This window comes from Epinephelus fuscoguttatus, linkage group LG5 (genome assembly GCF_011397635.1).
Source record: "Epinephelus fuscoguttatus linkage group LG5, E.fuscoguttatus.final_Chr_v1".
In the NCBI taxonomy this organism is placed as follows: domain Eukaryota; kingdom Metazoa; phylum Chordata; class Actinopteri; order Perciformes; family Serranidae; genus Epinephelus; species Epinephelus fuscoguttatus.
Window position 1 is genome coordinate 35763312 of NC_064756.1, and position 24843 is coordinate 35788154.

A 24843-nucleotide genomic window follows, 5' to 3' on the forward strand; every position below is an offset into this window, starting at 1 on the left:
TTTTGCAAGAACTCTCTTAACACACACTAATCTATCTTGGACTAGCGTAATCATATTATTCCAGTGCAAATTTTCCCTAATAAATGTGATTTACACAATGTTTAAATGCACTTGTAGTTATTCAGTTATACAGTATATTGAGGTTGTGGTGCAGATACTGAAACACCAGGAGCAGACATGAAATGTAAAGGCAGGAAGAAAAGATTAGAGAGCACAAAACCACTACAAAGGATGTCACAGTGAGCTGACAGCTATGAGAGACATAATGAGCAGATTCAGCATTTCTAAAGGAAATGAAGGTGATGGGCCACCTGCAGCACTTTTAATGCAATGATCTTGTGGCAGCAGGGGAGACAGAGCTGCCTGAGACAATGGTGTATCCTCAGTAAAGGGTGACGAAGAAGAGGAAAAGAAGCAGACGGGCTGGTCTCTGAGCTTGTCTTTGTGCATGTTTACCCAGCTGCTGATGTAGAAAATGTGTGCACAGGAACAGTCCCACAGATTACCTGACAGACAGACAGCATTAAGGCTTTTTAGTGGCTCCAAAGTCCCATTCTCCACTGATCTGAGTTGGTTGGACTTCAAACTCAATTTCTGGAGGTTTGTTAGCCCTTGAAATACATCAGGCTGCAGGTGATCCAGCTTGTTTTCATCCAAGTTGAGTTCTGTTAGATTTGAAAGTCGGGCAAAAAGCTGAAGGTGTAAATTATTCAGGCTGTTGTTCTTTAGCAGAAGCCTGCGGAGGCTGTTGAGGGGGTAGAAGGTGTTGAATGGGATGTCATTAAGCTGATTGCAGCTCAGCTTGAGCTCTTTAAGGTGGGTCAACCCTACAAAGTCATCAGGAGACAGCTTTAAGATGTGGTTATGATTCAGATCCAGTGCAACAAGATGAGTTAGATTCATGAACAGGCTTGTTGAAAGACTGCCGATGTGATTTTCATCTAGTTTTAATTCTTTTAAAGCGATAAGTTCTCTGAACTGGTCCGGATGTAAATAGGTGAGATGATTGCGAGAGAGTATCAGCGAATGTACCCTCACCAGACCATGGAAGACTGAGGGATGCAGAGACCTGATGTGGTTGTCATTCAGATGTATCTCCCTGAGGACCCTCATCTTGTGGAAAAGGCCTTTAGGAAGGTGTTTCAGGGCATTGTTCTCCAAGTACAGGTTCTGCAGGGACTTGAGCTTGTTGAACAGAGAGTCTTGGAGCTTCAGGATGCGGTTGTTTGACAGATGTAGCTCTTTGAGTCTGGACAGCGGATCAAACACCCCAACTGGTAAGGCAGAGATCAGATTGTTGTCCAGCTGCAGTTCTTGTAGGTTGTTCAAGTTCCTGAATATGTCCAGAGGAAGGGATGTCAGTTTGTTCCTGTATAAATCAAGTAATTCAAGGCTGATCAAGTCGTTGAAAACTTTAGAAGGAAGAGAATCTATGAGGTTGGTACTGAGGCCCAGCTCTTGCAACATGGTCAGACCTCTTAGTGAGCCCTCAGACAGAGTGGTCAGTTTGTTGTTGCTCAAGTCCAGATTAACCAGCAGGGCCAATGAGGAGAAGCAATCCTCTGGAAGGCTGATGATACTGTTCATCTGTAGATACACATACATGAGCCTGTTTGCATCCTTCAGTGCCTCAGTTGGAACAGTGATCAGCATGTTGCCACTCAGGTCCAGTTGTTGGAGACCTGTCGCTCCTCTGAAGCAGGCCTCATCCACACTTGTGATTCGGTTTCTGGACAGAACAAGTTTCTCGAGCGCAGAGGAGTTGTTGAACACACCTTCCTCTATCTTTGTTATATTATTATGGCTAAGATTGAGGTCAGCGAGGGCGACGGCTCCTTCCAAGCCACCAACCTGTAACATTCGAATCTGGTTAAAGTGCAAATACAGTGTCTTCAGATTACCTAATCCATGGAGGAATCCGTTCGGTAAATATTCAATCTGGTTCTCGCTCAGGTCCAGTAAGGTGAGAGCTGGGCACTTTAGGAACTGACCAGGGTGCAGAGACTTCAGTCCATTGTTGCGTAGGAAGAGCTTAGACAGGTTTGTCATATTGGGCCAAACTGGGTTGAGGGATAGGAAGACATTCAGCTGGTTCTTAGTCAGATCCAGGACCTTGAAAATATCAAGGAAAGAGAGAAGATTTGTGTCTGTTAAATAAAATTCTTCAGAAATATCACTGAATAAAGCAGCCTAGTCACCAGAGGAAAATGGTGGCATTGTACGTTTCTGGAAACCATGTATATGTTATATTTGTGTGTAGCATATAAACATTTATAGTGATGGCTGCCAGTCCAAGACCACTGTTCAAGACCACCAAACAACTTAAAGTTGTTTTTTTGGCAACCCCATGCAGTGTTTCCCAGCTGCATTTGTGGCTCTGAACCTGCGTTTTCATTGACCTATCCCTGCCTTCCTAGCAGCTTATGTGCCACCAAGCGTGGGTGTTTTAAGCCAAAACATGATCTTTTCCTAATCATAAACAGGTTTTGGTGTCTAAACATAACCACACTTTGACCACAGCATTGTTTAAGAATGTTAAGTTTCAACATGTCCGTTACAAAATAATGTACAGATGTAATGTATCTGTGGTTTGCAGAAACATACAATACAAACATTTTTTCTGGCTACTGGGTTAAAAAAATATATATATATTAGTGTCAAAGTGTCTTGGAATCCCAAATAGGCTAAAAATTCTGTTCTACTTTATGATGATTTGATTGTAAAGGATGCTTTAGTTGTTTTTCAATTTCTTGGTTGATACCTCCACCAGAGAGGTTATGTTTTCAGTTAAGTTTTGTCACAGGATTACGGAGATACTATTGGCCTGATTTTCATGAAACTTGGTGGAAGAGTGTAGCGTGGGCCAAGAAAGAACCCATTAAACTTTGTTGTGGATCAGAATCATGTGTTTCAAGCCATCTGATGTATGTATGTCTACTTTAAAAAGCATCATACACAAAGTGCAGCTTTCAGGCTGCCGTATGTTTCAAACCTGCAGCTTCTCCAGCCCACGCGTAGGTATTTCCTGTATCTCGTTGTATGAGACGTAGAGCTTCTCTGTGACCTCTGGCAGCTCAGGGATCTGGTCCAGTCCTCTCCCCTGACAACCAATACTGGTCAGGTGTTTTTCACATTGGCAGGCTGGGGGGCAGAGGTCAGATGCCCACACCATGAGGCTCAGGGAGGCCAGAGTTAAAGCTGCCAACATGGTCAGCTACAGCTGAGAACAAACATGAAGTATGAGACTATTGAAACAGGACAATTATACTCTTCCCTTCCAAAGTCTTTTATACACACCCCAAAATTGTAAACTCTGTCAGTGTATCATAATGTATAAAAGCATTATGTCAAGTTTGCTTTGGTTTTGGAGAAGATCTGAAAGAGAATTATGTAATTTAGACATCACTGAGTTAAAACTGCTGGAATTTGTCATTACAACTATTCTCTATAGTATTTGGGCTAAAATATATTATGAATAGATTTTATTTTCTGCATCTTGCATATTGAATTCTTTGAACTATCATAATTTAAATACAATTAAATGCTAAAGTTAGTATCATTAGTTGTTCTTGAAGAGTATCTCTTTGTATTGTACATTGTATTCATTGCAACACTTTTGAAGACACTGGTTGCTTAATGGAAACAGAATGGATTACTATTTAAATAGCTTCAAGATTAATATTTTTGGGTGTAATAAAAAGCAGCAGTGGAGAGTAAATAAGTACATTTATGTGAGTATTTCTATTTTATGCTACTTTCTACAGTACTTCTACTCTGCGACATTTCTGAGAGACATATTCTACTTTTTACTCCATTATATTTATTTTAGTTACAGCTTTAGTTACCCTGCAGATTCAGATTATTAATGCAAAATATAATCATCAAAATAATTACAATGAAATATGTTAAAATAAGCTTCCCCAGCAAGCATTTTTGGTTTAAAAAACATCTAATAGCTGTCTAGCTACATGAAGACCTGACATCTAGGCTGAATCACGGCTGAATTTGGGCTGTCAGTGAAAATTTGGTAGACATCTAACCATAGCCAAAGTGTAGACGTCATCAATTATACGGCTATGTAGAGACCATGTCCAAAAAATGGAGAGAAACATATTTTAATTACTGTTGACTCTCCATACGTGATTGAATATCATACTGCACGCCATCTGCAATGGCAAAAATTACATTTAATCAATTTCAAAATTAAATTGGCTAGATTTGGGTTACATGTAGCTAGACTAAATCGGTGCTAAATATAGCCAATACGTTTAAATCACGACTATTGCTTGCTGGGTCACCTTTATCAGTTGCAACATTAAAGAGATGAACACATTAATGCAATAATGATAATGGTAATATATATTATTCTGAAATGAAATGAGTACTTTTACCTTTGGGACTTTAAGTATATTTTGATTTAATTTATTAATAATTTTGTTCTGTTTCTTAAGTTAGATTGGTAAAAGTATTAACGGTGTATACAATCATCTATTCAGTAAATATATTTCAAGTGTTACTCTTGCTTTCTTATACCAATGTAATTGCTATTAAATCAAAACTTACCACCGATGAGAAGGCAGTGCTTGAAGTTGTGTGTCGCTGCAGGATACTTTTGCTGAAAGCTGACTTTGCAGACCGTCTTTATACTCGACTGTAGAGGATGCTGTGTGGGACACGTTTATCTGTTGCACAGGAAGTTGCGGTTATGAAATGATTTTTCTTAGAAAAACGACAAAAACAATTTGGTCAAACCAATGTGGTGACTGCACAGCACAGTTTCTGTCATATATGGAGACAGACTTAGAAACTCCAAACTGCATACTGAAAAACCAAATCAGTAAGTCCAAAACTAGATGACTCTTTCTTTCAAAGAAATAGAAACTTAATAAAGAATGGGTTTATATTAATACAGTGTTTTTGTTTTATAGTCATCTTTGGAGGTACTTCCCATTTAGAAGTACCATTGGAGGCATGGGCGGCAAACCAGGCGAGGGGGAAAATATTTTTCGAGTTACCTAGATCTGCTCACTCAGCCTCAGTCCCTTAAAGTTTGGTACAGATACTCATTGTGGGAAATACAAAAATGTAAGACTGATTTGGCAAAGGGATCTAAATTGTAACACTAACACTAAAGTACATGAATAGAACAACATAGTAATAAATGCAGGATGGTTCATTAGGGATGACATAAATTTACACATTTAAAGATCCTTTATAGGTACTATTATACACCAGTAAGCCCTCTTAGAATGGGCTTGATATAGAACAACTTGTGTTGGAAATGTAACAGAGAGGCTGGTACCTTTTAAAACTCATGAGGGAATTTTATTTGAAAGTTGTTATTGAAAAACTGGGTGAATGGTATTAAAGGTCTTTATCAGAATCTCCCCAACTTTGTCTACAAGGAGGTAGAAAGAGAATTTACAGGCATCTTCATCACTGCAGCTAGAATTATTCTGTGCCACTAGAAGAGTCAGACTCGACCAGAATTTACTGACTTGGTCAAGCTGATAATGCTTCCTTTGAACTGATGATAGCTAAGTTGAATGCAAGCACAGGAAAATTTGAATTTTAAAAAGGACTTAGGTTCCTATAACATGTAAGGGGAAGAAGACCTTTATTTTATTTCACATCCTTCATAGTTGAGGATCTATGGGATGCTGTATCTAGTGTTTATCAAATGATAATGTGCTCTGCTGTGTTATGTTTATGAGTAAATATGTAAATCAAGAGCTAAGGAATACATCATGTCAACGAAGGTCTTCACAAGTACCAAAGTACACAAAAATATGTGTTTGTCTGTGTGTTGATGTCATCGGGGTCAGCATGAGCCACTGGCTGAATCGATCCCTGCTGACGTGCTCGGATCAGCACAAATCACTAGCTGTTACACACACACACACACACACACACACACACACACACACACACACACACACACAATCCCAAATGTAGAGAGCAACACAAACCGACTTCCTCCCCATCCCTTCCTTTTCCAGAGGCCATTAGATGTATTGACGATTCCACATCCAGTGTTTTTTTCTCCTCTAATTGGTTTATGCACAGCTGACCGGACAGTGATGCTAATGATGCCGGTGTATTCTGTAACACAGTGTTCAGAACAGCCTCTATAATCCATGGAATTATGGACTGCTGCTCTTGTTGTTCTTTCCAACATTGATTGTCTCGCCGGTTTAGCAGCAGCAGCAGCAGCAGCACTCTGCTCTCCTACTGAACCTCTTTCTCTGCCTCTGCCCTCTGAGGGGTCTCTGACAGTGAATCTGCTCGTGTGTTGCTCACCTGCACGTCTCAGTGTCAGCCTCTCAGTCTGCAGGATTCCTGGTCTCAGTCATAACCAGGAAGTAGGGGTGCGAGGGAAGGATGAGGCCCTGGGTTCGCTCCAACAGGTCCAGATCAGTCCAGGTAAGACTTCTGAATTCAAATTTAGTCATGAATAAAGTAAGACATATATTAATCCAATCACTCAAGGTTGTGAATACATTTGCTTTTAGGCCTTGTAGTAGTTTTTTTATACTCAGCAATTTAAGAGCTGCATCAATGTTTCACGTCAAGAAAAGATATCCCTAAATGTCATTACTGATCATAATTGATGAGGTTAAGTTTTTGGTTTTGTTGGACAGAATATGTGATAGAAATGTGACAATTACACCGCTACAGCTCATTAGTTTCTGAATCACTTTGTCGCATAAATATACATGCACATATTTTAATGCTTTTTAAGGAGCAGAATTGACAAGCTTTCACTTTTTTCCTGCTCCTGACCTTACATGAATGTGTACATCTCTCCTCCCAAATCCTTCCTGATTTTCTCTACTGAGAACAAGCTGAGGTCAAATGTCAACACAGAATACTCCTAAAATGGACGCAGCGTTTATGGTTTCACTGTATGTGCTCTGCTTAAAAAAACATGACATCAGACAAAATCAGAGGCAGAGCAGGGGGTGTGTGGCTTCTGAGGCTTCAGCCCCAAATGTTTTCTTAAAAGACCTAAATCTTAAGTTTTTAAAATACCTTCAGCTTTGTTTCACTCAGATGATAATATGTGTTCATGTTGTTTCCTTAAAGAAATCTAATTGAGTAAAAGTTCTTGGCCTAATATTCAGGTCAGAGTAGTGAAGACCACATTTACCTGGGATTGTTGGGATCCTTGATTTACAGTTAGTGAAGTCCAGATTATTATGGGATGGATCAATTGTAGCAGATTTGTCAGATAAACATCTATTCTGTGAACTCTACTCCAGCATAGTTTAACAAAATATAACTTTAAAGATTAGTAATGCTGTTTATACCAAATCCCTACCCTGCCTATCTTATGTTACCGAAAAAATAGTGACATCAGACAATTTTTGCCTCTTTTTAGGTGGCAGGAAGTCCCTGGGGACATCCCAGCATTTCATAAAACAAAGCGCTCCCAGCACTTTCTTCAGTGACATACTATTCATGGTTTTTGTTTCTATGACAGCAATATCTTGACATTATTGTTAGCTCGGTAGCCAGTGTCACACTGGGTTAACAGAGGGCTGACTACTCAGCTAACAACAGGCTTAAAAATGTATGGTGACAGAACACAACACTTAGTGTCTGGCCAGGCTGATCCCAAAGTTGGGCTTTTCTGTCTTTGTTGTGATGATTTCATACAGCTGGGGATAGACAGTAGCTGAAGGAATGGGTCTGATGACACCAGCACCTTTCTGAAAAGTTCAGAGATTTTTCAACTATAAGTTGAAAACAGAACACTCTGAAAAAGACAGTGGGTGCCGTCCTTTTTCTCTGGGCGACTGCAAGTGGCCTAATACGCTCTCTCCCCTGTTTGGGAACAGTTAAAAAAGGCACTGGCACTCAAAAAACCCCACAATGTGGATTCGGGCCTTTATGGTTTCAGAATGATTAAGATAGTTGGAGAACAATTAGATACAAGATGGGATGTACAGGATGTTTTTTTCTTTGTTATCCATGTTTTTCTCAAATGATGCACAGATTTTTATTATCTCCACTTGCTTGAAAATCAGTGCATATAGCTGCCATAAATCGGAAAAGAAATCCTCCCAGGGGGCATTAACCTGGACCCCCCTAGTTTTAGGTTGGAGCCTTCAATGTTTACAAAGTCCAGCTCCGCCCCTGCATAAAATATTTACAACTTTGTGCTGTTGTTGTTTTTTAATAAATGTCTACAATATTGTGATGAATTATATAACATATACGGCAGTTCAGGTGCTGGTTGGTCAAATGTTTATTATGTATGGCTGTGTCTGTGAATAAGCACGACCAGTTCAAACCTGGAGATTCACAGAGAGGAGGAAATCTGTTGGACGTCAAAGTGTTGAGTGGAGTTCAGTTTGGAGAGGCAGATGTTGGGATGAGTTGTACAGCTCACCAGATCAACCACGCTGATGAGGTTTAGGGCTCCTCTCTTTCCATCTGAGCACATGTGAAAGGAAGCAGGAAATAGGACTGTGCCCTGCAGGGTGTTTGGTACATGGGTTTTGGTTGCCTTGGTTTCATGAATTCCCCTTGACTGAAACATCAAGGTGTGGTCACCCCGTGTATTCATAGGCATACAGTTTGCTTTAATCTCTAATAGACTCTAAGATTTAAAGCTATGCTGGCCAGTTGGCCATGTACTATATAGAATTTTGTTTTTCAGCATAAGCAAAATGAGATGAGAGTTCTGGGCTGTGGTGCAAATTGAAGCTTCTCTGAAAGAGGAGCTGAGCTTTTAAACCTGTAATGGATCAATTTGACGTTAAGACATACATGTTTAGATTTATAGTTGTGCCATAAGCAGAATATAGAAGAGAGTTCAAATTTTACTGTCCAGAATTTATAAACTGCACTGTACATATTCATAAAATCAGAATGGATAGTAATAAAATTTTATTTTCTGGGCTTTGGTGTAGTAAAATTATCTTTTAAATAAGAGGTTAGAGGTTTATGTTAAACAGTGAATAACTCAACATACACATTAGGGCAGATTTGCTGATATATGGAGATGGGCCCACATGTTTCATGCTGAGAACATTTCCATTAATTGTGAAGTCACCTTGCCATCCAGGGTTGCTGTTTTAATGGTGCTGTAAATGTACATAATATTACATCTCTTTCAGTGTCCTTTTCAGTATGTGACTTGCAACCTTGAAATGTAAAAATTGTATTGGGAGCTACAGCATGAGATAAATACCACTTTGTTGTAGAGTTAATGCTTATGTGAGTAGTAATTAGACCTGCTGTTTAATGACTCTTGTAAGTTGGGTTGGGTGGGAAAAGGGGAAAATAAAATTATGTTTAATGCAATTTGTTTTCAAAAGATTTTAATTGTAACACGAAGCTCTTGAAAAGTTACAAAAACAGGGGTTGAACTGTCATATTAGACCTATTTCACTGAGATGAAAGTAGTGTATAATCTGAGCCGAAGAGGGCAAATGAGAGTTAGTGGTGACAAGGAGGGTGGTCTCTCTTTATGTGCCATCCTTTACCCCGGTCTGCTAACTCCCTGACAAAAGACAGTCTATGTTGACATTGTATTCTCATTTGAGAAGCTGTGTCCCACACACTGGAACAGTCCTCTGTTTCTGTGAAACTGTGGAGTTTGGAGAACTCAAGGCTCATAGGATGAACCTTCATCCTGCAGTCTACGTAGGGTCCTTCATTTGGCTTAGTTCTTGCTTCTACCCTCACAGAGATAAGTGGTATGTACTGGAGCTTGGGAAGAATAAACTGGTGCTGTCCTCCAAATTCGGGCCAAAGAAAGATGCATTTCTATGTCACATTTCTCTGTCACCTTTGAAATGGAACAGACTTGTTGACCCATGATGATGTACTGTATTTGAATCAGAATCGTGTTTATTGCCAAGTAGTACATACAAGGAATTTGTATTGGTATTTTGGTGCACAATAATAAACATAGTCAATAGAAACATGTACTGTAAATATCAAGAATCTGGTATAAAAAGAAAAGTTTACATCTTTTTTTTTAATTATGCACTGTGGCACTTTTTAAATCTAGGGAAGGGATGATAATAATAACTTTAAGTAGAAGACAGTTTTCGAATAACATTGAACTGACACATTTTTTGTCTTGTATGATTTTAAGCCACCAGGAGGCGATAATATTATATTAGAAAAAAAAGTAAGTTGAGTTGGTCTCTAAAAGAATAGCAAGAAAAAAGGGTAGGATGTCGGGGTGGGGGGCAAACAAACTGCCAAAGTCAAGAATCATACATATAGACAAAAAAAAAAACCCCCAAAAAGAAACAACAACAGCAACAATAATAATAATAATAACAATAACAATAACAATAATAACAATAATCATAGTAATAATAATAATACTCATAGTAATAATAATAATACCAAAACGTTTTTTAAAAAGCAATGTAAAACTGGCACAATTTTTGTCTCTTGAATAAGTCAGGAATCATACATATAAAACAGAAAAACAGAAAAGTTAACAATTAAAAAAAATAATAAAATAATAGCAGGGAAATAATAATAAATACAAATATAATTATAATCCCGTATTTTCATGATGTATAACTGACTGTTTTTGTCTCTTTAAATGATTTCAGCCACCAGGAGGCGATAATGATATCTTAGGAGAAAGAAACAGAAGTTGAGATGAGTTTCCGGGAGGTAAAATTCAAGAGATTTTGTCAAAAAATAACAATCGCTCTTTTTGCTGTTTATGTGTATATAAAACTGTAGAAAAGGTAAGTCATCCTGGACTTAATTGTGACTTTAATTCACAAGCAGATCCTAGTTAGGATTTTCGAAACTCGAAGGACTGATTTAATGAGGAGTGCTTGAAGGCAGCATGGCAGAGACGAGGGGGAGACAGGCGCGTGTATGTGCGCGTGCGCGGCCACCGACGCAGCAGCCCTGCCTTTTATTACCGCTGACGTCCCTCTGCCTCCCTCTTTCTCTTGTCAATGTGGCTTCTGAAGGGGTTATCCCCTTTTTCCTCCGTCTTCTTGGTAGAAAAGCAAATGTAATGTTTCCGGGGAGCCGCTGCTGCTGCTCACCCGGGTGACCTTTCATTTACCGAAAAAGCTGTTGGAGCCAAACCGAATGAGAGGAGCTAAGGGGCGGACTGGACCGAGAGGAAGAACCGGAGACTTGACTGGGAGGCTGCACATCCGCCGCTGTCTTTAATCCAACCGCAATTTGCCATTGATTTCTTTTCCAAGGCTCCGGACACCTTTCGGTGTTTGAAATGTCGTGTAAGACGGTTCCTGGTTGTGTTTCCGTGACAGTTTTTTCGTGGGAGCCACCTTTTTGACGTTTGTCACCCTGAAAAATCACATTAGCTAGCTTAGGGGAAAACTCCCCCTTTTTTCCTCAACTCGACCCGCGGTGGTCGCTCAGAGCCCGCGGCTGTTTTTCCTTTTATTTCCTACCCTCATCACTTGCTTCAATGGTTGAGTTTCCTTTCCTTTCTCACCACATGACCGATGCAACTGAAAGTAAACTGATGACCACCGGGTTTTTTTTATTATCGAGCCAACCCGTGTGAACCGACATGGTACGATAGCGTCTGCGAAGGATTGGGGGAAAGTGAGAAGCTAGGTGGGGGGTTCAGTCTGGGTTGTTTTTCTTTTTTCTCTGTCGTTGTTTTTCTTCAGATGAGCCTGGGTTGGTACCAACAACACCAGACAGACATGAGGTGGATGTAGTTTGTTTTTTTTATGCATCAATTTAAGCTGGATCACTGTCTTGGTGATCTGTGCTGCCTTCACGGACTGTGACAATGAGGATTGTATGAGAAGAGAGTCTGTTTTTTCTGGTCTGATTGACCGCCAGGCTAATCTGGGGTGTTCTTTTTAAACCCAGTGTGAACACGAACCTACAGCCTACTTATTTATTTTTCTGGTGGACGACGAAGCGCACTCAGGGACGAACATGTCTTTACGCACGGCACTGCCTGGGAACGAGCGGAACCCGGACCATGTAAGTAGATAATTAAGAGCACAGGGCGTCTATTTGTCACCTTCAACAGCAGGAATATGTTACCATTAGGTGTTGCTGTGCTTTTCAAGAAAATGATTTTAATAACCTCCCCAACCCTCGGGCCCTGAGATTAGTCAGCCATGTGCAAAGAGCAGCTGCAATCAAGCAAGGCGACACTAATCTCCCCCAGCTCATTTGGGACGGGTCGCAATTGGACACAGGATGGAGATGGAGGGCATGGAGAGGGAGATGAGGAGGCTTGGGTGCCTTGGACTGGGTGATGTGTTAGAATGATTACACACACGCAAAATGCACACATGTAATCAATCAAGGAGATGCCTAAAAAATTACCCACCGGTGTCTACAGTGCGCATGTTTGTCTTCCCCCAGCTGATCAATAATTAATGCATCTGATGCAAGGCCACCCAGCCCTCTCCTCAAGGCCACCCAGCCTGCCCTGCACCCATCCTTCCTACATCACCTCACTTCCAGCTTTTCACCTTGTCTGTACCCCCTCCACCCTGTCTGGTCTGTCCAGTTTCCCGTCTAATGAAACTGAGTGGAAAGCAGCTCAGTATTGCAGAATCTGCTGTGTCAGGCTAGCCTGGTTTGTCCTGCTGATGTTTTGATGTGTCTGTGGCAGCGTCTGGGTTTTGGGGAGACAGGACTTAGAGTTGAATGGTTTATTTTTTAAGCATTATACAACATTTTTTTGAGTATAAAGATGCTTCTAAGATTGTGAGCCTCTCTAATATCCCCTCACCACATATCGACATCAGTAGTGTGGCCATACGGAGAATCCCCACCTTTTATCTCAAGGGCACCAAGCTTACAAAGCTAGCCACCTGAAATATAACTCTCTCCTTTTGGATTTCAAGCTCACATAATTCCCTTTGCAGCAGCAGCAGCCAGTAGCTGACAAAATAGAGAATATTTGTCTCCTATTTTTTAAATGGTATTTAAAGGATATATGTCATCATCACTATCCCAATATAAATGAATATGAATATAAATGAAAGCCACCAGTAGTGCTGATTCACAGTTAGCTGGACTCTCACAAAGACCTTTTTCCATAGCTATAGCGACAGGGAAAATGCATGAAAACATAAAGATTAGGTCCCTTTCCTCAGGGTTATTTACTGTGTACATTTTGAGCCCTGGTTGTACCCATTGGAGAGATGCTGCAACCTTTCCTTACTAACCTGCCTCACTGCGGATTGTTTCAGTTAGGTGTTTATTGCCTGTAGCCCTTTTGTCAGGACCCAGAAACCCTTACAGAGGTGGCAGAATCCAAGGTCTCTTCATATGAGCCTGGAGTGGATGGGTTGGACAGTTTGTCAGGCCACACCCAAATGTTGGACTCCAAACAAGTGACACTGCAATTAGATGTTGCCTTTTTATTCCAATAATAATGTGAGTAATTAAGCAGGAAACTCCCTTTTCTGTTACAATATCTATTCACTTTCTCAGCAGGCTTTTTGGACCACATGGTGTTTAGTAGTTCCTTGGAAATGGCTCTCTTCTCCTGTTTAGTAACTGCAGGAGTAATAAAACAGTTTCTCCTAAACAAAGCAGAGCAGTAAACCAATAATTGTGGCTATTAAATGCTTGTCATTTTTGACAAAAGTTTGCTTGTGGTTTAGTGCTGGTATTACGTATGACAGAACTCTTCTTTCTGACTGTGAAAGCAGGATAACTGAATGATCATTTTAGTTAGCCATCATGTTAATGATGAGGAATAATCTACCATCCTCACTCCTTTCCTTCCTTAAACTTAGTGAGCTATTTGATTAGTCCCACTGCTGTGAAATCAGTAGTTATGAGTTTTTTTCTCTTTACAAAATAGAACTTGAAATATTTAGGTGCTCCCTTTATTATGGTGCATTGTGACCAAGCTGGTAGAGGAGGAATAAACTATTTGGCCATGAGCTGGACAGCAGAATGATTGCTGTGCTCGCTCAGTCACAAGCCACTCTTGTTAGCAACCTCACCATGGCAACAACAGGGGATCCTCCATATTACCCTTCCTGCCCATCTTTTCCTCACCCGCCCTTGTTCATTTTGACAAACGCACACGTACAAATGATCAGTACGGCCTCTTGCAGTATGTTGTTGAAACAGTGGTTCCAGTATTGTGTGATGTGTGCTATTATGACATTTTCCAACTACTCTGCTTTCTAGCAGTTAAACTTCTTGCCAGGTTAAGGCTGGTTGAATGATGGCTTATGTTCATGTACTGTGGCACGTAGACTCTATATGGATTTTCACAGTGGAAGCTATAATGTAATTTAGATAATCACAACTGATTCAATTCAAGAAACTGTCTCACTACTTTTTCTCTGGCTTTAGACAAGGCTGAGGTCTTACCTCCTTCCTTTACTATGTCTTAAACAGATGCTTTTACTAATTTTAAAAGTGATGCCTAAATATCTTTACAGTATCCCTTAAAGGTCCAGTGTGTAGGAGTTAGGGGGATATGTTGGCAGAAATGGAATACACAGTGAGTATGTTTACACTATCATTAGTATGATTTCTTAAGTGTATAATCACCTAAAAGTAAGAATCATTTTTGCTACCTTAGAATGAGGTGTTTGTATCTACATAGGGAGCCGGTCCTGGTCCACAGTCCACCATGTTGCACTGCCTTGTTTCTATGGTAGCCCAGAATGGATAAATCAAACACTGGCTCTAGATGGGGCCATTTGAATTTTCACTGCACTCACCGTAGTTAGCAGCCCCTTGGACAAGCCTCAAGACATCAGTGGCGGAGAAACTGATTTGTATTGTGAAACTGCTTTATTCAGTGTTTTTGCTGGTTTAAATCACCTGGTCTGTGAAAGAATAGGAGAAGTTTCAGCCGGTTTAAAATTGCAGTCCTCATCGCTAGACACCACTAAATCCCCCTAAATCATAAACACTTTTCCTTTAAGAACAGGTCCAAAACTTTCATGTATCAGAATTTACTAGTTTTTACTTTTTACTGGTATGTCAAATTGAATAAATTTTGAGCAGGTTTCAGTGTACAACAGTGCTTGAAAGCTGTAGAGATAAGAATGACAAAATAGGAGGAACTAGAGATGAAACAGTTACTGGCTCCATGATAAACTCGGGTAAAACTCCCACTGTTTAGTATTAGCATATTAAATCTAAATTATCATTAAAACCGTGTGTTCTTCAGCACTTTAAAAAACACCAAAGTTAGCAACAGTCTTCTTTTGACAGTGTGTGTTCAGCAGGCAAACACAGTGATGATACTGGTTCCTTGTCCTCATCCACAGTGATACAGACATTCAAGCAAGCATTTAAAAAACTGGCTATCTTTAATGTCACTGAACATTTGATGTGGTGTTCATATGTTTACATAAGGTATTGGCCATGTTGTTTATGCAAACAAAAAGTGCTGCTAGTTTCGTTTGTGGCTTTCAATAGACCAGTTTTAGTGGACGTCACAGTTACTTCACAGCAGTTGTGTGCACGTACTGGTGGCAGAAAAACAGTGGACACTGGTGAGGAACAGTTGAGATACCTGGAATAAAAATGTCTTCTTGTGCCGCTGGATGTCAGAACAGGAATACAAAAAAAAGATAACCTTCATTTTAGCTGAAAACCATTGCCAAGGACGCCATTTGAAGCATAATGAAGACATTAATGGTTGCTAGACTTTGATGTAAAAAAGTCTACATAATATTTACATATGCAATTCATAGAGCCCTACAGTTACAGCATGACATAATATTTAGGTTTATATTTACATACACCTAGTGGTAGCAGTATTTACATTTTTCTAAAATGCATAAAACAATGACAAGAAGTTAGTACTAACCGAGCCATGAAGTGCAGTTTAAAAAAGTTAAAACTTAGTGAAATGATTTCAGTGTGTGTATCAGTACTTTCTGGACATTTTCAGCACATATTAACAATACCGTGATAATACTAACTACCATGATATGAAATTTTTAGACTGTTTCACCTCTAACATAGCACATAATATGAACATTTTGGGTGTACATTTCTAGACATGCAGTAACACGTCATTGCATGTACATGTGTATTTTGCATCTTAACACAAAACCGGAATGTAGTTTCATAACTTCCTGCAGAACCAGACCATCATAAATACACTGTTACACAACCCGACTTGAGATTTTTATGCTCCCGTGTTTTTGTCGTCTTCTGAGATCATTATCGCTGTGTTATAATTCAGTCACAGCACTCATGACATGACAGCCAAAGCTTTCACACCAGGATCCAAGATTTGCATGTTCCCTCCATTGCCTCTCTACTGTTGTTCAGTCTTTCTTCTCTCACACCAGTTCTCTTCCTCATGATATCTCCCCTCCTCCCTTTAATTCTGACTCCATCAAGTCCTGTGGATCCAAAGTCACAGACACCAGACATAAAGGCAGACATCCCTTCCAGTCCAGGCAGCATCCATGTCCCCATCCTTCCTCTCCTTTCAACCCTTGGACCCGTTAAAAAAAAAAAAATCCTATTCCTTTTTCTTCTCTTCACACATTAAGTCCTAGAATTGTATGGTCTTGTGTGTGTGTATTTTTTGTCATGACACATTACAAATTACGTAGGTTTTCCAGATGACATGCATCAAAAGATTACCATTTGCAAAGTGCACCAAAGCTAGACAGTGACATCATCATAAGAAACCAAATGTCATTTGGGGATATTTTACCTTAAATGACAGGATCACAGGCTTCTCTATTGGCTGAAAAAATGTTTTATGAAAAATATTCAAACCTAGTTAAGATAATTGAAAAATGCATGGTTGTCATGCAGTAGTAGCAATCTGCAGGATTTAGTGGCATCTAGCACTGACAATTGCAAATAGCAACCAGCAAAAACTCCCATGTGCCAAGCATGAACTCCCTGTTAGGATTTTTGACCTTGTTCATATCTTACATCAAATCTTTCCCTTTAGCTCCTTGTGACCTCTGACACATTTTGGTCTATACAGTTATTTGACTCTCATATCTGCTGCTGTCTTGCAAAATAATGTCAGAAATCAACTTCACATTTGTTCCTGGGACTGTGTCTTTTTCACTGTTCATCCTCCGCTAGTTTATGCCCTGTTTATCCGTCCAGTGTTTTGTCAAGGTTAGAAGAATGAGGAAAATCTTTTTTTATGTGAGGACATAAGGGTTGTAATGTTGCATCAGCAATTGGGTCTCTAGTCTAAGAGTGAGCTATGTGGTGGTGAAGCTTGAAGTTTAAAGCTGGATTATAGTCAGTAAAGGTTCACACTAGTATAAAAAAAAACACAGGTATGCATTTATGTTTGTGCTTTTTGTTACTGTACTGTGGGAACAAACTGTTTTACTTGGGGCTAGTCATGAGCTTTTATCTGTGTGTGTGTGTGTGTGTGTGTGTGTGTGTGTGTGTGTGTGTGTGTGTGTGTGAGAGAGGGAGCGAGAAAAGGAAGTCATGTACTAGGTGTGGGTGAGTGCTTGTGTGCACATGTACAGCTGTGTGTTCTTGGGGGGGGGGGGAGAAAAAAAAGCTAGCGTGTCTTTCAGTGTGCTACCGCAGGGCAGAGCAGAGCTTTTGTGTTCCCTGGACAAGCGAAAGATTCATGAGCTTGCTGTCCTGACTTGTTACCTAAAAGCTGGCATCCACCTCTGATGCCCCACGAAGGCGTTTGTTTCACCCAGAAACACACCAGTCACAGTGATAAGAGCTCCAGGCTTTCAATCATCTAGTTCACTGAGGCCAACTGAACCATGTATGATTGGTATAAAATTAGGTGGGTTGATATTAGACGACCTATATTGGCCACAATGCCTCTCTGACGTGTGCCATGTCACACACTCGCCAGCATCACCCATCTGAAATGTGTTTTGAATTACGGGTGCAACAGTAGCCCAAAGGTCAGAGAAGTGGGCCAGTTGAAGGGAAATTTCCAGCTTAAATTCCTGGAGTGGTGAATGAGTCGCCATCTGTTCAGCCCTAACAGCTACTACCAAGGTGCCAGTGAGCAAGTCACTGTGCTCCCAGTAGCTGTGGTGATACTAGCAGTAGCACACTTTGGTAGCACTGAGCAAATTCAGCTGAGAAAGTGTGAATGTAAAGCAGGGCAGTGCAGGGAAAAGAGCTTAAGAGATTTAGCAGAGCTTCCTGTAAATGGCTTGCTCAAGAGCACAGCAGTGGCCTGTTTTTAAGGGAAATTTAAGTATTTACTTTACTTGCTCAGATTAGCATTATTTACTTAAATACCATCTTACCGTCTCCCTCTATGTATGTTTTTGCATTGCACTTTCCGAATCACTTTTCCATCACTGTGTCCACGTTGTCGTCTTCTTCCTCTGAGTGTATGTATGAAGTTTAGGTTTCTGTAGTTGAGATACCTAGTTCTCTATTTATTAGAAATGTTTATTAATTATGTAGGGTGGAGATGCACCTATTGATCGGCTGGTGACTGGAATCATCCGATTTTCAGCTTGATCAATCATTGCCTGGTGACTGACTGGTCAGTCTCAGATATGGCCAGTCCTTTGCCAATGAGTTTGTGGCCATGCACGCACTGCACAGATTATCGTCAGAGCCATTGTAACCTGTTCTCAAAAGTTGTAATGGCTTGAAACTGGCAGACTGTGGTTAACCTCCCAAATCTGTATTAATCACCCTGTTAATAAGTTGCTCAAAAGTGTAGCCAAGCAAAGCTAATGCTAACTGTTTCATGTAAGTGGATGGAAGACACTAAAGCACTTAGCCTCCTAATCCGTGAGGTGTAACTCAATAAAACATATATTAGTGGTCCACCCTAGTCTACTAGTTAGCTAATTAGTTAAGATAACCAGCGACTACTGGGGTCATGAATAATAAACTCATAAGTTTCACATAGAAAAGCTAATGCTAACTGTTTGGTATAAGTGAATGGAAAATGCTAAAACAATCAGCGCCTTATTCGGAGAGGTATAGTTAAAAAAAACATAGAGCTGGGTGTTCTAACATAGTTTGCTTGTTAGCCTAGTCTAGATCTATTTGATAGATTTGTTGGTTTATTCTGTGACAGCAAAACATTTTAACACTAGTGATCGAAAGGAAAATGCAATGGTAACGTTACTTGAGCTAATAGGGAGCTGTTATTAAGGTGTGATCTGATAACACCCTCACAATCCTGACAAATGGTTTGAGCAGCCAAATTAGGTGTTTTTGACAGTTATTAAAGTTAATTCTCACTCCAATTAATGAGACGCTCATCTTTGATATCATTTATGCATTTTTACTATTTCCAGCCAAGAAAGATCCAAATATGTTTTATTTATGCTATCAATTATAGTTCTTAGAAATAAAGAAAATTGTAATTGTCCAAGAAAATTGCAATTGGTACATCTCCACTGTCAGTAATATAAAACTTATTACTTGCTGTTCACCAGAGGGCATTTTGTTTACAGTAGTGAGAGCAGTGAAGAGGGTATATGTTCAATGTTTGTGGATAGGAGTATTTACAACGTATTAAAATTGTGTTTTCATTCAGCTTACATGATGTATCTTTAGACAAGTTTATTTTCTATAAGCAGCTCTACATACTGTGTGTAGCAGTACAGTTTCTACCATCTCTCCTGGTAGGCCAGCCAGATGTAAAAACTAAAATTAAGGATTGGCTTGTTGAAGGTAAGGAAGGTACCTAGTATCAGAGGCAGGATAAAGAGGCCACTTCTTAGTATGTGTAGGTTAAACACTTATTAGTTAAACTTAAACTTGGCATATGCAGATATAATACAGATGTAACTTCCATGGCTTTTTGTCAGCACAAATTATTTTCCTGCCAGCTCTTATGTAACTCTAGTTAAGAGGTAAGTCAGCAAGAGGCGCTGAACAGGTGGCGTTTTCTAGAGATCAGGCTACCGTGTGAAGAATGACACTGTGTTCACAGACAGCCAAAAACACACACACACACACACACACACACACACACACACACACACACACATACACATACAGACAGACCCCTGCAGACAAGCATATGATCGCACTCAGATACACACAAATACAAAAACGAGCCGGCTGACGAGCATAAAGGGCTCACAGTCGGAACACACAGTCGGTCTGTTGTGTTCATTGTGTAATGGGGCTCTTCTGCTGTGGGGCTCTCAGGTGTCAGCTTACTGTCCTCAGTGTCTCTCCTCAGGCCTGAGCTGCTGCAGTTTAGTCATGTGGATACGATATCTGCTCTTCCTGTTCTCTTAAGTGTGTTTGCATCTGTAGTGTGGTTATCTTGTCAACTCTGCAGATCTATGAAGCTTGAATTAATATCTTCATTTAAACTGTGATGTTAAGTTGTACAGTCTTAGACTCCATGTGTCTGCATTTCGACACACCTTTGTCATTGATACTGCCTACTTGTTTTGCATTCTAGTCACATAAATAACAGATTGATGTACTGATATGATACCTGGTTATGTTTCGTCAGTTTTTATTTGTAGCCACTGCCTGAGAACTGCAGTGTACTTGCACTTAATGTTGTTCAGTCTAAACTGCATGTTGTAAAGACATCGTGTGACGTGTGTGTGTGTGTGTGTGTGTGTGTGTGTGTGTGTGTGTGTGTGTGTGTGTGTGTGTGTCGTAATGTTCTTGTTAACCAGAGGAAATGTCTCATCAGAAACAGCTGTGTCTGTCCAGCCACTGCAGACAGAAGCTCTACAACAGAAGAGAGAAGTCTTTTTAATTGTTGTGAGCAGAAAGACAGAGCCTGTGATATGTTCATTATCAGAATACTAGTATTTTGCTTTAGGGATAACATTGTTGCCATATTAAATGGTTAATAGCAGAGAGATGGTAGTACCTGTGATAGTTTCCTGCAACACACATACTGTAAAGTTAATCAGCGTTCTTGGACAATAATCTCGGTTTCCCTTAGCATTTTTGTTTTTAACCAATAAAAGCACTTTTTCAAACACTAGTTTTGAGCCAGGGGATCCTGAGTCAGGTGCAGAGATGATTTAGAGAACAAAGTGAGTGTGAGGTGAGAGTAAAAGTCCTGTAAAACGTAACTAGCACCATGTGTGTTAAAGGCTACTTACACTATCTGGCTGAGTAGAAATGAATGGTGCATCTTTGAAGGGAAACTATGGTTTCAAATAACCTTATCTGTGTAGTTTTGGCCATCATTACTACCAGTAGTAACACTCAATAGTACTCATCAGCAACATTGCTAAAAATGGAATCTGACAGGGCAAATAACACAAACAGTGAGGTGGATGTACAGGTTTTAAACAAATGAGTATGCTAGACAAACTTGGATTTTGTAAAAGAAAATGAAGACAAACTCTTACTCATCACATTTTATAGACTTCCTGGATCAGCTCTGACCTTCCCAGGGGTTGTGTGTGCACAGTTTTCCCATGCAGTGGCATTATTACTTAAATTATGGGTGCATTCACTTTGTTTTATCTGTGGGATAAATGAGCGAAACTGTGGGCTTGTTCACAACCTATCTGATCATCTCACTGCGTGCTTCTCATCCCGTCAGTCTTCATTTTAGGAATGTTGCATAGATCTCATCATAGCAGCTATTTTGGTGAGAACAATGTTATCATTACCAGTGGAAATGATGGCCAAAGATATACAAAAATAAAGGTAATTTTTCTATATGTGAGTACAGTTGTGTGCAGTTCTCTCTTTGCAGTTGTGGAGACATTGAATATGTATCTCAGAGAATGCAGTGACACCGGGTTTCTGGAACACATCACCTCAGAGAAAAGAATCAGTCTGTGCAGAGACGGAGAGAGAAGCTGAGGTCTAGCCAAGGAGTGACTCAGCGCTTTAATCCACTGCTGTTGATCCAAACAGAATAAATCTGACCCTTACTCAGCCTGGGCTGATGATCACAGCCCTGCAGTGAATGATATGCTGAGTAATGTGGCAGATCTCCAGAGGCGGGGGAAAAGCATCTCTGTCTGTGTGTGTGTGTGTGTGTGTCTATGTGTGTCTGTGGGTGTGTGTGCGGGTGTGTGTTTGCAGTCCTTCGCTGTCCAAACTAAGGAATCAAGTTACACTTTGCATACTGTAGCCAGATAATGTAGGGCTGGAGGAGGGAGGTGGCCTTTTAACCCGAAATGTCAGGCAGTTGTCCTCTTCCAACTTTGTATCCTCTGGCACATGATTGCAATAGGGCTACAGTTAATGATTACTTTCATTATCAATTAATCTGCTCATTATTTTCTCTATTAATAAGTTTGTCAATAAAATGACAGGTAATCGTAAAAAAAAAAAAAAAAAAAAAAAGCCTTTTGTTATTTCCCAGAGCCTGAAGTGGTGTCTTCAAATGGTATGTTTTATTGGACCAGCAGTCCAAAAATTCAGAGCTATTTGAATTATTATAATGTACCCGACAAAGAATTATGTCAGTGGAGTCGGAGTTAGGTGTTCAATACAAATATACAATGATTTGTTGCTTTTTTTCCAAATAGAGTTTCAGAGTCTGAACGGGATTCTGTAGGACATTAAGGGTGACAGTGACACTCATCTAATACTGTAAACATGCCAAGTTAGCCCTCCAAGCCAATACATGCTAACTATGCTAACGACGGATCGGCAATGTGCAACAATTTTTTTGCAGACACTAGATATAAAACAAAAGCCAGAGATTGTATTGTATCAGCTGCCACCGTCTCAAGCTCCTTTCCCACTGGACAAAAAACACACTTACACCTGGCTTTTGTATTTAATGGGAAAGGTTACAATTGGCATTCACTCCCGGGACAAATGACTGCAGTGTTCATGGATATTTATCAGCTCTAGCTCCAATCAGCTCTGGTAATGATGAAAATATGATACTCAAGTGAACACGCTAATTTGAGCTCCATTGCTGGCTCCATACAATGAAGTGCAACCACAAAATGCTGTTGTTGTTTTTTTCCTTTAATCAATAGGACAGTTAAGCGTGAAAGAGGGAGAGAGAGAGGGAGTGACACGTAGCAAAGGGCCACGAGCTGGAATTGAACCCGGGCCGCTGCAGCAAGGACGAAGCCTTTGTACGTGGGGTGTCTGCTCTATCGCCTGCTCTGGTTACCACCAACGTCCCTACAAAATACTTTTTGTCTCCGTCCAAGCAGTGCTTAAATATTGTTCAAAACTTAGTCAACAAAGAGTTTGAAAGAGAGACTGAAAAATAGCAGATATTAAAAAAGACGTAACCATCACGACATTTTCACTGGCCTACATGCTTGGGGTGGGTGATATAGCCCTAAAATAATATGAAGATATTTCAGGGTATTTTTGCGATAACAATATCCTTGATGATATAACAGATTAGTTTAAAAAATATTTCAGTTTGGAACCATCGAGTTGGTAATAATTTCACTTTCAGCCATGCTTGTTGCTGTCGGTAACAACATGATGTCAATATGTCAAGTCAAATATCAAATATTGCGAGAATCACGATATGAATTTTTCATATGATATTAAAAAATAAACCGGTATTATCATGAACGAGATGATATGGCCCACCCCTACTAGGTGCTGCTTTCTACTATTTACTGACCTGTTTTCAAGCCAGTCAATGATGTCAGAACATAACACACCAGAAAAAACATCCACTATAAGACTCAACAAGGCAGCATCATTTATTTATTGTTTATATAGGACAGACATCTTGGTTTGTATCACCATGTACATAAAAGACTAAAAAGTCTGAAAAGTCATCTTGAGTTAATTTGAAAATATGATGCTTAATAGCTGAACAGCCTGCCTGACATCCACAGGGTGATTAACGTATGCTTAGTTTGCAAATTCAAGTTGATTCAATAATGAATTAAGTCCCTAATGACTGCATTTAACAAGCTGAGGAGGTTTGTAGAGGTTGAGCAAGTTTCCAAACTTGAAGGCATGAGAAACCCATTCCAAAGCCATGATAACATTTCAGAAATGCAAATCTCGCCACAGTTTAATGAAGGGGATCAATTGAGGTTTCTCTTGGTGAAAGTCCTAAAATGTTGTTGTTGTTTTTTTTCCAATGAATCTTTGCTACTGCTATGGTATTTGGCACGTAGAACAGAAGCTTCCAGTAAAAACAACACAATTCAGCCTGCCCTGGGGGAATATAAAGTACATGTCAGTGAGAGAAGCCTTACAGCCAAACTGGTCTGACTCACAGGCTAATGGTTATTGGTTGGAATTTGAAAGGCAGAAGCTGAAGGATGTCTGTCAGCTGCTGTGCCATTTTAGTCGTCCGCACATTTTCTCTAATTAAAATCAGAAGCAGCAACATTGCTTACAGATTAAGAAACATTAGTTATGTTTTAATTATCGCTCATTTACATTGTTTAAAAAGGGGCCGATGAAAGCTCTTGTTCATTACTCACGATGTAAAGTCACTTGATTTTAGCTTGTGCAAAAGGTTAATTCTATTAGCAGCTTTATTGTTCTGAAATTCAAAGACATTGCAGTCCAGCGTGACCTTTATCTGTTCGTGCTGCCACATTTTCAGCCACTCTCCACCTTCTGTTTTCTGTTACAACAGAAAGAGCAACTAAAGTAATACTGACATAATGCCCTCTGCAAATGGTCATTTCCTGTGATAAAAGTAAAGCAAACACGATGGTGGGGACTTTGTTATAGTGCCAGTGCTGAAATGATTGAGTAAGGTTTGCTTAATACATTGGTATTTTAGCTTTGTTATGTTTTATATGGTCAGACCTGGTGGTGAAAGAAATCTGAGCCTTGAGGTACTGAGGCAGCCTCTGTCATGAGGTTTCTGTGTGATGATGATTGTTTATATGACTTTTTTGGTTCTTGTGAAAGATGCTGAATCATGGCCTGCTGATTCATTGTATTACATTTCCTTTAAGAATTTTTTTAATCAGACTGAACTATTTCATTCACTAAGCACGACTGATATCTAGAATTTTTTGTGGTAAAACCTAG

General features: G+C 39.9%; 2 protein-coding genes across 5 annotated transcripts in view; one reads left to right on the forward strand and one right to left on the reverse strand.

The window, feature by feature from the left end:
• Positions 1 to 175: 175 nt before the first annotated feature.
• On the reverse strand, positions 176 to 4632 carry si:dkey-182i3.11 (insulin-like growth factor-binding protein complex acid labile subunit). Its single transcript, XM_049577066.1, has 3 exons — positions 4564 to 4632; positions 2993 to 3220; positions 176 to 2112 (listed from the first exon to the last, which is right to left on the reverse strand). Exons 2-3 carry the CDS (start codon positions 3206 to 3208, stop codon positions 235 to 237), a joined length of 2094 nt encoding a protein of 697 aa, XP_049433023.1. The 5' UTR covers positions 3209 to 3220; positions 4564 to 4632; the 3' UTR covers positions 176 to 234.
• Positions 4633 to 10902: 6270 nt separating this feature from the next.
• mark4b (MAP/microtubule affinity-regulating kinase 4b) overlaps positions 10903 to 24843 on the forward strand; it is a 72676-nt gene continuing 58735 nt past the window's right edge. For all 4 annotated transcript variants that reach the window (XM_049577661.1, XM_049577656.1, XM_049577659.1 and 1 more), the window contains exon 1: positions 10903 to 11964. In XM_049577661.1, coding sequence (XP_049433618.1) covers positions 11917 to 11964 — 48 coding nt within the window. In that variant the 5' untranslated portion in view covers positions 10903 to 11916. The remainder of the gene's footprint in view (positions 11965 to 24843) is intronic.